At 40.1% G+C, this 14,115-nt stretch overlaps 1 protein-coding gene across 7 annotated transcripts in view; it reads right to left on the reverse strand.

Annotated features, from left to right (window-relative positions):
- Window positions 1-3,400: 3,400 nt before the first annotated feature.
- EPS8 (EGFR pathway substrate 8, signaling adaptor) overlaps window positions 3,401-14,115 on the reverse strand; it is a 195,295-nt gene continuing 184,580 nt past the window's right edge. For all 7 annotated transcript variants that reach the window (XM_070453675.1, XM_070453674.1, XM_070453676.1 and 4 more), the window contains 3 exons: window positions 8,204-8,384; window positions 6,880-7,009; window positions 3,401-4,650 (listed from right to left, as the gene is read on the reverse strand). In XM_070453675.1, the coding sequence (XP_070309776.1) occupies window positions 4,534-4,650; window positions 6,880-7,009; window positions 8,204-8,384 (428 nt within the window). In that variant the 3' untranslated portion in view covers window positions 3,401-4,533. The remainder of the gene's footprint in view (window positions 4,651-6,879; window positions 7,010-8,203; window positions 8,385-14,115) is intronic.

Here is a 14,115-nt window from a genome sequence, read left to right on the forward strand (position 1 = left end):
AGTTCAGTTCAGTCGCTCAGTCATGTCCAACTCTTCGTGACCCCATGCACCACAGCACGCCAGGCCTCCCTGTCCATCACCAGCTCCTGGAGTCCTCCCAAACCCACGTCCGTTGAGTTGGTGATGCCATCCAACCATCTCATCCTCTGTCGTCCCCTTCTCCTCCCACCTTCAGTCTTTCCCAGCATCAGGGTCTCTTCCAATGAGTCAGCCCTTCTCATTAGGTGGCCGAAGTACTGGAGTTTCAATAGGTGATTCTAGTTTCCACTTTTTCCCCCCTACGTTTTCAGAACCAGCATCACTGCACCGCCCCGCCCCCACCCACCCTGGAGGTAAACTGTCCAGAATCATCTCCCTCTTCTTTGAGCTTCCATGCCAGGCCTCCAGGGGTTCTCTCCTCTGTGTTTGTGAGGCATCAGCCCCAACGCTAGACAGTGCTTCTTCTTCAGTGGTCTGCGTCCACGCTCCCAGGGCCCTTCCCTTCTTCAGACTTCTAAATGCTGGCAAACCCAAACTCCTTCCCTGTGCAACCCTAGCCCAAGGGGCAGGGGCTGCTTCCTATTATTCCCACCTCTGTGACGTCACAGTGTTCTCTTTTTGCCTGTTTAACCAATTCCTTTTGTTAAATACTATTTAAACAACAGAGAAAGATGACTGCATCTTCTTGGATAAATGAATAAACATTTATGTGTATGCTTATATATTTTTGCTTTATTCTTGTTGCTCCCACTAATGTAATCTCACGGAAAGACTTTGCCCGTCTTTTCACTATGATACTCACAGCATCAGAACCATTCCCAATACATAGGTGGATAAATATATAAAATTTTTACAAGTTGGATGTTTGCTATAAGAGGTTATAGAATCCAATTCAAACTAAGACTGCAAAGTGTAGTTAGACAGAGACAATTTAAGTTGGGCCAGGAAGTTCATTTTTATAAAGATCTAACCATTTAACAGTTCATTTTACAAAGATTTATTGAGCATCTACTATGCATCAGACACTATAGCAGAAATATTTTTTGATCATTTTATAGAATTGCAAAGATGTATAAAAGAGTGTATATGTAAGCTAAGTAGCCAGAGTTGAAACAGGTTGGTTATTGAGCTGTTCTCTGAGTTTCAAATCTACCCCCTTTAGTGTCAGCTTTGTGATTTGGGGCTTTGCCAGGTGGGTGACCAATAGATTCTGCCACAGGGTCATAAGAAGCTAGACAGGGAACAAGGGACTTGCTTCCTGCTGTTTTGCTTCCTGTTCTGTCACCATCACCTAAATAATAGCCCTCCACTTTGTAAGTAGCAATTGATTCCCAGTAGGTTCCAGTGTCTCCCAAGAGCAGCCTCCTTGTTCTTCTCCCTGCAGAAATCCCAGTTTCAGCTGCCTGGCCTGCTATCCTTAAATATCTGAGTCCCAGCTCCATGGATTTGCCCAACTATTTTATTTCTTTTTACTTTTTATTGGAGCATAGTTGTTTTACACTGCTGGGTCAGTTGCTACTACACAGCAAAATGAATCAGCTATACATATACATACACCCCCTTTTTTTTGGATTTACTTCATATTTAGGTCACCACAAAGCACTGAGCAGAGTCCCCTGTGCTATACAGTAGGTTCTTGTTCTCATTAGTTATCTATTTTATACATACTGTCAATAATGTATATGTTTCAATCCCAGTCTCCCAATTCATTCCCATCCTCCTCTTTCTCCCTTGGTATCCATACATTTGTTCTCTATGTCTTTGTTTCTATCTCTGTTTTGTAAATATGATCATCTATACCTACTTTTCTAGAACCCACAGACATGTGTTAGTATATGGTATTTGTTTTTCTCTTTCTGACTTTATCCCACTACTGGGCATACACCCAGAAAGTGAAGTGAAAGTCACTCAGTCGTGTCTGGACGTTTGGTACCCCATGGACTATATCCATGGGATTCTCCAGGCCAGAATACTGGAGTGAGTAGCCGTTCCTTCTCCAGGGGATCTTCTTGACCCAGGGATCAAACTGGTGTCTCCTGCATTGCAGGCGGATTCTTTACCAGCTGAGCTACCAGGGAAGCCCATACTCCCAGAGTAAACCATAATTCAAAAAGATACATGTTCAGTGCAGCACAATTTACAACAGCCAGGACATGGAAACAAACTAAATACCCATCAACAGAGCAATGGATAGAGAAGGCGTGGTACATATATACAATGAGATTTTACTCAGCCATAAAAAAGAATAAAACTGGGTCATTTGTAAAGACATGGATGGGCCTGTAGACTGTCATACAGAGTAAACTATTGTTTTTTCCAGCTGAATTATTTTCTGAATTCCTAAGGCAACAGCACCAGTTAGGCTGTGCCCCTCTTCTGGGAGGTCTGTTTATTTACCAGTGGTGGGAACTTTTCTCCCAATTTCTCATTCCAGTAACCTAACTCCTCAGATGTCTGGATCAAACTCTCCCTCCAGCTTTTCAATTCCATGAATTCCAACTCTTCTCTTTGTCGCCACCATCCTGAAGGAGGTAAATACTTCCTGCAGTTACTACCTCTGAGATATTTTCCTTTGGAATTTTATAGCATAAAGACATACTTATAAATTATACCAATTCTTTTCCAATCAGGTTATACTACACTACACACAGGTTATTTTAACTTTCCTATCCTAATTTCTTTTGTCTTATCTCTACATTTTCAGAGATTTTCCATAAGGGCTAAGTTATAAATGTGCATCAGGAAACTTTCTGGTGGTCCAGTGGTTAGGACCCTGTGCTTCCACTGGGGGGGGAAGATGGGTTCAATCCTCAGTCAGGGGATTAAGGTCTTGCATTCCATGTGGTATGGCCAAAAAAAAATTTTTTTATTAAAAACATTTAAAAATAAATAAGCAAATAATTAAAAAAATAAATACATATGCATCCATGCTTAGGAAATGGGAAAGATATACAATAACTATTATTCTAATGTTTGTCTCACTTTGTCTGAGGGACAGTGCTTTGGGGGAGCTAAGAAACAGAAAACAAGAGGCTCTCATATCCCTCATGATTTGGGGAAAATTAACCTCTAGGAAGCTAATCCTCCTCACCTATAATATACAACTCACAGGTTATTATAGCTCTCTAACAAGGCTTTATATGGCAGCACTTCATAATCATAAATGTAGAGTGTAAGTCTGTTTCTACTACTGGGATCAACTGGACTTGATGGTAGAAGAAAATGTGATGAAATAAGAGAGGTGGAAGGAAGAGAAACAATTGAAGAAAGTAATATAGAGCAGTTTTTACCCACTCAGAACTTCACTGGAAATCAGTTTAAAAGGGAAAAAAAAAAGTGGGCCTCTGTTTTCCCCATTCCACTCAACCGTAATCCCCATTCTTCACACCAAAGGTCCCTTTTGCCAATGAGACAGAAGCCATTTATTAACATACAGCAAATACTGTTTATTGCAGACTTTCCAGCTGACTCATGTGAAAAAGGCACTATGAAAATTAATGAATCTAGATAATCTCTCTAAATGGGTTTATGTTAAAATATACAACATTCTTACATAACATCTGTTTTATATATGTGAAATAATATAACATTTAATGACAAAAATCATGTTTCCAAAAATAACTTTGTTGAAGGTTAGGTCTCTTTCTTTTCTCTACCTAGAATCTTTCACAGGATCAAAATATGTGTGGATTATTTCTTATTACCAGAAAAACTTGACATGGATAAACACATAAGATGGCCCCAATCTGCTTTTAACTACATTTATCAATATTTAGGACTGAGGCCTTCATTAAGCAAAATACTGTAACACACACCAATGCAGGCTATTTCCTGTGACAGATTTTCAATGTATGTGACCTCTTTTACACTTGTGCTTTCTTAATATATAAGAACATGGAATAGATAATAAGCAGAATATAAACTAAATCAAAATACAAGCTATACAAGGAATTGTGAGCAACAGAGCCATGACAAATAAAATGTCTCAGGAATGTTCCAAAGGTTTCTATTTGTGTGTCCAAGGCCTTGTTGTACTTTACAGTTCATTAAATGTTTCAATTTTTTTAAAAGTGTTGGCATTAAGAACTTTAAATAAATCTAAATAGTCTATATGTCCAAGAAGAGATCTAAGTAAGCAGAGACTAGTCTAAAGTAAGCTACCTGGATGATACACAACATAGTCACAGGCAAAACTAAAAATATTTAGATTTTGAATCACGGGCAAATCTATCTTTTTGTTTTGCTGCAATAAATAAATTCACCACTGTCAAAAAAAATTTGCTTATGCATTGAGACGAAATAATTAATCCATTAAAGGAAACCTCACCTTGGTCGAGTACACAAAATATTTCCCAAGGTCAAAACTTCTGCTTAAAATTTTTAATTTTAATAAAAATAATGGGCCCAGAAACAAGTCCTCTGCTTACTTAGGTTTGCATTGTTTCTTTATGGCGATAAATTCTGTATACCAAGAAAGAAGAATCTGACATTCCTTTCATGGCTTCTTAAAACAAAGCATGGTGGAAACATGCCAAGAATAATGGGGTTTTGAAACTAATTAGTGATGCTTCCCTCATCAAAAGACTCCACTCCTGAGTCGCTTGCAGCAGCACTGATTTTTTCCTGTCGTCTTCGCATGATTTCTTGCAACTCAGAGCTGCCGCTGTTATCCTGAAAAACAAACATGGTTCAGACAAGATGGTTACTGGTTTGTGAGGCTGCAGATCATATAATGAAATGGCTCAGGCTAAAAGTTCTTTGTGTTTTTCTTCTCACGTCTCTTGGCGGGGAACTGAAGGCTGCCCTTCACCTAAGTGATGAGTTGGGCTTCACTAACCTCACTTTTTCACTTATAGTGTCTAAAGACCATTCATTCACCATGCTTTCACTTGAAGATGTTAAAGGTAAATCAGCAATGCATGTGGAATGCTTTAGATTCCCTGGGAGAAAGAAGAGATTGTACAGTAAGTACAAAAGGATGGTAACTTATCAAAGAATGCTCTTTAGGTCAAGCAAGATACTCATCTATCTGCTATAGGGGATTCTAAATCAGGCCCAAAGACTGGGCTCAGAAAACACCAAGCTTCCCCACACCAAAGGGTTCTGATCATCTGACATCTTGTTGGTTTTTGTCCTTTTGAAGTCTGACCTACAACCACTATGCATCCACTATAATCCTCTCTGATCTACAGAGGTCTCTGGCGACACAGGTGAGTAAATAATGAACTAGATACAAGAGAAGGGCATGATGGGAAGGTGCCTGGGGAAGATGAAGAACCTCAGGTAACAAGCCTCTGCCTCCATTCACAACCAGAGGAAGAGGAACAAGAGGCCAGGAGGACATGGGCAGTCAGGGAAAATGATAGCAATAGGGAGTCTGGACTGAAGGAACTCAGAAGTGTTAGGATTATGGAACTTACTTAACCCTTAGGGAGTAATTTACACATTCTCAATAAAATCAGAATGTATAATCGTAACTAAACAGCCTGAGGAAAAATATAATCCTGATTCATATTCAACAGACAGTAAGCCTAATATAGGACTAAGCAAGATCAATGTGGTAGGAAAATTTTCCAAGGGAAATATTTCTCCCGACTGAGAATGGCTACAGGGTTGCATGCACAAGGCTATTTTAGTACATTATTTAACTGTTGAATTTATACAATATACCTGCTAGAGATAATTGTGTATTGATTTCACATCAAAGCCTATATCTCTTCATTTGATTCTGAGTTTAATTTTTCATGAAAGCTATTAAGATCTGAGAGATGTAACAGTTAGAAACTACTACCCTTACACAGTCCATGTTAAGTAGAGAAGGATATTGGAAGCTTAAGTATATCCAATCTAGAAAAAATTTACTCTCCTGCTTTCATAGAAACAACTGTAACTAAGGAACTACTCTTCAGGGCTCTGTTTCCAATGGTCCCTACCTAATATTTTCCCTCTGATTATTTATATGTACAAGCACCTGGCGGGCTGCCGTCTATGGGGTCGCACAGAGTCGGACACGACTGGAGTGACTTAGCAGCAGCAGCAGCAGGCTTATCTGATAGCTCAGTTGGTAAAGAATCTGCCTGCAGTGCAGGAGACCTGGGTTCGATCCCTGGGTTGGGAAGATCCTCTGGAGAAGGGAAAGGCTACCCACGCCAGTATTCTGGCCTGGAGAATTCCATAAACTGTATAGTCCATGCGGTTGCAAAGAGTTGGACTGAGCAACTTTCACTTCACTAAGCAGGCCTGAGGCACACAGCCACGGTTTTAACACTTTATAACCTCAAACCTGGGTTTCCCTGGTGGCTCAGTGGTAAAGAATCTGCCTGCAGTGCGGGAGGCCTGGGTTCGATCTCTAGGCTGAGAAGATCCCCTGAAGAAGGAAAGGGCAATCCACTCCAGTATTTTGCCTGGGAAATCCCATGGACAGAGGAGCCTGGTGGGCTGCAGTCCATGGAGTCACAAAAGAGTCAGACACGACTTAGGAACTAAACAACAGCAATCTCTAACTTGCTAGAATCTGCACACTAAACATTAAGGACAGGCAAAAATGTTTTGGCCTCTTAGGTCATTTATCCACTTGAAGTAAATGAATAAATAAAATTCCTACAGAAGTAGTTAGCACATATAAAATGAAAGCATTAGGCTTTTTAGTAGACATCCAAAAATACATGAAGTTCAAGCTTCATTCTGCAGGCACACTTACAATAAATTAATCTCCCTAAAAGTGGTCACTGATGACTCCAGTAACAGATTATTAAACCTGATTCAAGTTGAATTCAGCTCTGTATGAAAGGCAAAGAGAGTGACCAATAGGGACACAAACATTATTTCCAGAGCTTTCAAACTGCAGTCCACCCTCATGACTAATATAGAAAAACACCATCTTAGGTTGAGAAGTCATACCTCTAATGCAGCTTTCTGAACAGTGATTTGGCTAAAGACTCTGGCCCCTTCTGGGCAGACGGTTCTCAGTTCATCTTTATTGAGAGAGAAAAGTTGTGCACCATTTAATACTCCAAGACTATTAACAGTCCTGAGAAAACAAAAGAAAGAAAAGAAAAAAAACAGAGCATTAAAAATACTGTCTGGACTTGTGGTGGCCGAGGGGCAGGGACGAACCAAGAGTCTGGAGTTGGCAGATGCAAAATATTATAGATAGGAAGGGTAAGCAACCAAGTCCTACTGTACAATACAGGGAACTATATTCAACATCCTGGGGTAAACCATGTGGAAAAGAATGTATATAGATGCATAGCTGAGCCACTTTGCTTATAGCAGAAATTAACACGACACTGTAAATCAACTATATTTATATAAAAATGAATTACAAATACATACATACATATATACAAACTGTCTGGAAAAAACAAAAGGAAAATTTCTGGTCTTCTACAGTCTCCCTTTTCTAGGTGTTCTATACACTGCAAATCATAAATGGTACTAGAGTGCTTAGGGCAATGACAGGGGGCTAGCTTGATAGTGACCTTGAGGTCATTATCACTAATAATAAGATCACTAATTATAAACTATCAAAAAAGAGCTATCTGGGTTTATTATTCTTATTATGTTGTAGCAATTCCTTGAAATGTGGTGTTTTGTAGAAGGAATAGATAACTTTCTAGCAGTCAGGCAACTGACTAACCAGTGTACCTCATTCTTTTCAGTAATAGGTGAGTTTGCAATGTGCCAGGTTCTCTCGAATATGTATTGTTCAAAGAGTTCAAATACATGTTCAAATATGTGTACCAAATATACACAAAATATTGACGATTTCTGAATAGAAAAATAGAAACTTCACTATGGATTTCCAAAAGGAAAAGCTCTATTAGGTTATAACCCATGATAAGTAATGTCCTCTATTTTTTTATTTGCTTGGGATCTCTACGCTGCGGCGGGAGCAAAGTTTCTGCTCTGTGTCCTCTGTGGCCTAGGGAGTCAAGGCTAAGACCACAGTCCACACAGGTGACCTTCTTAAGGATAAAGACAGCTGCTAACAGGCTGCTTTAGAACCCAATGATGAACAGACACCACCATCTAGAAAATAGGGTGCCGACAAAAGACAGCAATTCTTTTTTTAACTATAAATGGCTAGAGTCATTTCCTAAGTATAACAGATGCAGCTTGGGTTCTCACATTTTCTAGGAATCACTTGTGCATCTTAGTGATCAAACTGAAAACACCGCATGCTTTACACACAGAACTGTAAAGGGTCCCCAGAGAGACTTACACAGGGTTGAAGCCCTTTGACTGCAACCAGGTCTTCACCTCCTCTGGGGTGGAGTCATAAGTGATATTGACAACTGGCACATTCTGCCGTGGCACATGGAACTTCTTCTGGGCGGCGCTCCGACCAATGGTCAGTCTGTGGATAAGTTCATCCTGCACTTCCTCCATCTGAGATTTCCTCCCTAGATACCAACACAGAGGAGGTTATTTTTTTTTGAAAGCCCCAACAACTCACTCTCTCTAGAACTCCAAAGCCAACCATCTTTTGACCCCAGCAGGGCTGACAATCTAGTATTCCTCCTATCTTCCCATTCATTCTCACCAAGCATAAACTTCATGATCATTTATTCAAATCACTCCCTGTTTCTTCTCTGTCTTCACTGTATGCAGTTGGCAAGACCCCCACCCTTGTTAAATCTCACTTTCTTACTCTGTGCTGCACCTGCACACCGAATAGAACACCACAGTGCTGAGTGAGCTCATGTTAAATTCATGATCATGCACCTCCACTGGGCGGTTAATGCTCCCTGATAATCACACTACATTTCCTGAGGCCAGTGGTTTTCAACTGGGTGGGGGATTTTGACTCCAGGGAACATCTGGCAACAGACAGAGACACTTGGAAGATGTCACAAATGGGGGTCGAGAAAGAAGGAAGCTACCATCATGCAGTGAGTAAAGGCCTGAGATGACAAGACAGGCTGCAGTCCACGCAGGTCAGTCTCCTACAGCAGAGAATCACGCAGCCTCAAACGTCCACAGGGCTCAAGGTGAGAAATCCCACCCTGGACCATGCAATTGCCTGCAGTTAGACAAACATTGCCTGTGTTCTTCCTTCTGTGAACCTCCCAGCACCCAGTCTCCAATCCTTACCCTGAGCTGATGATCTCATTTTCATCATTTCTGAGTAAAATAAAGAAGTTAAACTGAGATCCCTAAGTTTCCTTAGCAGCTCTCCCCGCTAAGATTCCCTAGTAGCTCTCCTCACCACCAGCACCAGCAACACCTTCTCTGTACACTCTGCCAGCTGTCCTTCTATTACATTACAGACAAGTGACCCCACAGTCCTCAGGCAGCCCCTCTACAAGTGCACTAGACCCCATGGCCTCTGTCGATTTAAATCCTCTGACAGTAATTTCCCCCTGCTTCTTCCATGTTATCCATTTTCCTCTTTGACTGAATCATTTCAGCCAATTAACATGCTATTATTTTGTTACTTCTCTCACATTTAAATAAGACCTTTTTTAATTAAGATTTTTAAGTGGACCATTTTTAAAGTCGCTACTGAACTTGCTGCAACATTGCTTCTGATTTTATGTTTCGGTTTTGTGGCCGTGAGGCATATGGGATCTTAGTTAGCTTCCTGAGTGGGGATCAAACCTGCAACCCCTGCATTGGAAGGTGAAGTCTTAACCAATGGACTGCCAGGGAAGTTCCTAAATAAGCCCTTTCTTAATCCCATGTCCCCTCTCAGCTACTGCCTATTTCTCTGCTCCCCTTTTAGCAAAACTAGAAAAACTGTCCAGACTAGCCTACTCAACTCCTGTTCTTCGATTTCCTCTTAAATTCACTGCAATTAGGCTATTGGTGCGCCTCTCCACATCATTTTGCTAAGCTCCAGTGGTTGATTCCCAGTCCTTTGCTTATGCCATCCATCAGCAACATTTGAAGAAGGCAACTCCTCCTTGAAACACCTTCTTATGGCCTTCAGGGGACACACACGCTCTGATTTTCATCCCGTCTCACAGGCTTCAGTATCCTATTCTCAGAATTGTCTCACCTCCCTAACTCTCCAGGGCTCAGTCCTTAGACCTCTTTTATTGATGCACTCTCTGCACCAATGATCATTGTGGGCGGTTTCATGGCTTTAAACACCATTTAAAAGCTGGTGACTACCCAAATTATTTCTGCAGTCCAGGCTGGTCCTCAGAACTCTAGACTCATATTACACCAACTCTCTACTTGATATATTCATTTGGATGTCTACTAGATACTGCAAATGTAACATGTCCATATTAGAATGACTCATCTTCTCCTGAAGCTTACTTTTATGCTAGACTTTCCAACTTAGCTGGGAATTCTATTTTTCAGTTCCTCCAGTAAAATACCATTGAGGTATGCCTGATTCCCCTTTGCCCTCAATTACATCCAATCCGCTGGCAAAACTCGTTGGTCCTACCATTAGAATACGCCACACATCCAACCACTTCACTCCATTTTTTCTGTTGCCAGCTTGGTCTGATCCACCAGCCTGTTCACAGATCTCTCTGTTGCTTCTCTCCATGACCCCACTCTTTGTTCTTCATTCTTTTTCTCAATACAACAGCTAAATTTATCCTTTTAAAATCTGAGTCAGAGACATACACATACATATTTGTCATATATCACCTTCAAGGATTAAGCACAAAGAACTGATACAGTAATCCAATTTAACTAAGTTCGCAAGTGACAGTGACCTGCTCACTAAGCGAGCTTTTGTGACCACTCTCCTGATTCTTTTTTTCAGGAAGAATATTTCAGAAAGTATTTGGTGTCTCTGGGAAATAAGTGAAAGTGTGAAATAATAAGATAGTGCTATTTTAGCCTAATTTTTTTTTTATTCCTCAAGTACCCAGGAAAGCTTTTGAAGAAAAAAGAAGTCAAAAGAAAGAAAAGTGAAAGGAAGAGAGGGAAGGAGGAAGATGAGAGGCTAGAGAGGGAATATTACCAATGGTTACATTTAGCTAATACATGGCATGCATTTTATTAGTTAACTCTTTTAAATCACTACAATTTAGTCACACTGCCATACAACAGAGGAGAACATCTCAAAGAAATAATTAAAAAAAGTATCACCACACTAAAAGATTTATTTCCTTATCTGTTGACTTAGCCACTGCAGGACCATCTCCAGTCTAAAGTATAACCTCTTTCCCAGGAATATAAAAACCTCTTGTGATGTGTTCCTGGCTTTGGTTTCCACTTGCAATGTTCTAGCACATAATAACATACTAGACTAACTTTACACCTATCTCTAAAACACCACTTCTTATATTACTAAAGATTAAACTCAAATAAAAGGAGTAACATTTCAAAGGAAGCAGAAGACATGCAAAACAACTGAAGCATTGATCTCTTCAAAAGTGGGAAGAGGAGAGCCTTTTGGAAAATATGACGAATAGAACTGAATAGTTTATATGACAATAGAAAACAATAGAACGGGAAAGACTAGAGATCTCTTCAAGAAAATTAGAGATATCAAGAGAACATTTCATGCAAAGATGGGCAAAATTAAGGACAGAATTGGTATGGACCTAACAGAAGCAAAAGATATTAAGAAAGAGGTGGCAAGAACACACAGAAGAACTATACAAAAGAGATCTTCATGACCCAGATAACCACGATGGTGTGATCACTCACCTACAGCCAGACATCCTGCAGTGAGAAGTCAAGCGGGCTTTAGGAAGCATCACTACGAACAAAGCTAGTGGAGGTGACGGAATTCCAGCTGAGCTATTTCAAATTCTAAAAGACGATGCTGTTAAAGTGCTACACTCAATATGCCAGCAAATTTGGAAAACTCAACAATGGCCACAGGACTGGAAAAGATCAGTTCTCATTCCAGTCACAAAGAAAGGCAATGCCAAAGAATGTTCCAACTACCACACAATTGCACTTATCTCACACGCTAGCAAAGTAATGCTCAAAATTCTCCAAGCTACTCTTCGACAGTAAGTGAACAGGGAAATTCTAGATGTACAGGCTGGATTTAGAAAAGACAGAGGAATCAGAGATCAAATTGCCAACATCCACTGGATCATAGAAAAAGCAAGAGAATTCCAGAAAAAACATCTACTTCATTGACTACACTAAAGCCTTTGACTGTGTGGATCACAACAAACTGTGAAAAACTCTTAAAGAGATGGGAATACCAGACCACTTTACCTGCCTCCTGAGAAATCTGTATGCAGGTCAACAGTTAGAACTGGACATGGAACAATGGACTGGTTCCAAATTGGGAAAGGAGTACGTCAAGGCTGTATACTGTCACCCTGCTGATTTAATTTATATGCAGAGTACATCATGTGAAATGCTGGGCTGGATGAAGCACAAGCTGGAATCAAGATTGCTGGGAGAAATATCAATAACCTCAGATATGCAGATGACAACATCCTAATGGCAGAAAACAAAAAGGAACTAAAGAGCCTCTTAATGAAAGTGAAAGAGGACAGTGAAAAAGTTGGCTTAAAGCTCAACATTCAGAAAATTAAGATCATGGCATCCAGTCCCATCACTTCATGGGAAATAGATGGGGAGACAGTGGAAACAGTGTCAGACTTTATATTTTTGGGCTCCAAAATCACTGCAGATGGTGATTGCAGCCATGAAATTAAAAGACGCTTACTCCTTGGAAGGAAAGTTATGACCAACCTAGATAGCATATTAAAAAGCAGAAACATTACTTTGCCAACAAAGGCCTGTATAGTCAAAGCTATGAATTTTCAGTAGTCATGTATGGATGTGAGAATTGACCATAAAGAAAGCTGAGTGCCAAAGAACAGATGCTTTTGAACTGTGGTGTTGGAGAAGACTCTTGAGAGTCCCTTAAACGACAAGGAAAACAAACCAGTCAATCCTAAAGAAAATCAATCTTGGATATTCATTGGAAGGATTGACCCTGAACCTGAAGCTCCAATACTTTGGCCATCTGATGTGAAGAACTGACTCATTAGAAAAGACCCTGATTCTGGGAAAGACTGAAGGCAGGAGGAGAAGGGAATGACAGAAGATAAGATGGTTGGATGGCATCACCAACTCAATGGGACATGAGATTGTGCAAGCTCCGGGAGTTGCTGGACAGCGAAGGATAGTTGATGGACAGCTGACAGACAGTGAAGCCTGGGGTGTCCTGCCTCTTTGTCCGACAAAGAGTCGGACATGAGTGAGCAACTTGAACTGAAATGAACTGAGCTCATATGACACAAGGCTCTAGCAGCTGGTTTGAATCAATGGACCTGTTGACTTTTTCTCCTTGTCCATGGCTATCTGGTAACATTTTTATGGGTGAGTATTCAAATTACAGCTCCTTCAATTTTATTCTTATCAGAAGTCTTATCAGACTTATCAGAGACCATATGCAGAGAACATAGGTAGCACAAAATGTATATTTTGAAAGAAACCAGGCTACCAATAAAGAAACATGTCTGTTTGCTTCGAAAAGACTGTTTAGAAGCCCCAACATTCATTCAGAATAAATGTTCTCCAAAAAAGTACTCACAAAGATAAAAAGTTATCAAGAGGATATTTGTTTTACAAAAGGGATTATCTTAATTTAATGACAAACTATTTTCTGAGCTATCTTTAAAAGGAACGTTATATAAGTAAATGTAGACTGTTGCTAGTTTAAGGAAACAAGTACAACTGTAAATTTGGGGAGAGATGCTTATGTTTTACATGCCAATGTCACCCTTTTACTTATGAAAAACAGACTTAACAATGACAAGTCACAATTATCAGGAGAGTTCTCTATCTTTAAAGAATTCTAACCATGCCTCTTTCCCATTAGGTTATTCTTAGTTTCTTAGAGTAGGACAAAGAACAAATTGTCCCAGCCCACAGACTGTTCCAAAATTGGGCCTGGATGCCTATGAACCCTGATCCCAGGCCTGGAAAAAAAAGTGCCACCGTGTCAAAGATTACTGCACTGACGGATCCGGGAAGGGGGATATTATAAACTGGTGGTAAGAAGGAAGAAACTCTCTGAGAGCAATGTTTTCCTTAGGGAAATCAACAAAGACATTTATAGAACTTTCTCATCTCAAAACTATGTCTTTATTGTCTGAAAAAAAAAGAAAAGCAACCTTTTAAAAAATACACGGAAATGTAGCCATTTTAAAATTTAGTAGCCAATTATACACACACTCTCAACCACAC

This window comes from Odocoileus virginianus, chromosome 23 (genome assembly GCF_023699985.2).
Source record: "Odocoileus virginianus isolate 20LAN1187 ecotype Illinois chromosome 23, Ovbor_1.2, whole genome shotgun sequence".
Classification (NCBI taxonomy): Eukaryota; Metazoa; Chordata; class Mammalia; order Artiodactyla; family Cervidae; genus Odocoileus; species Odocoileus virginianus.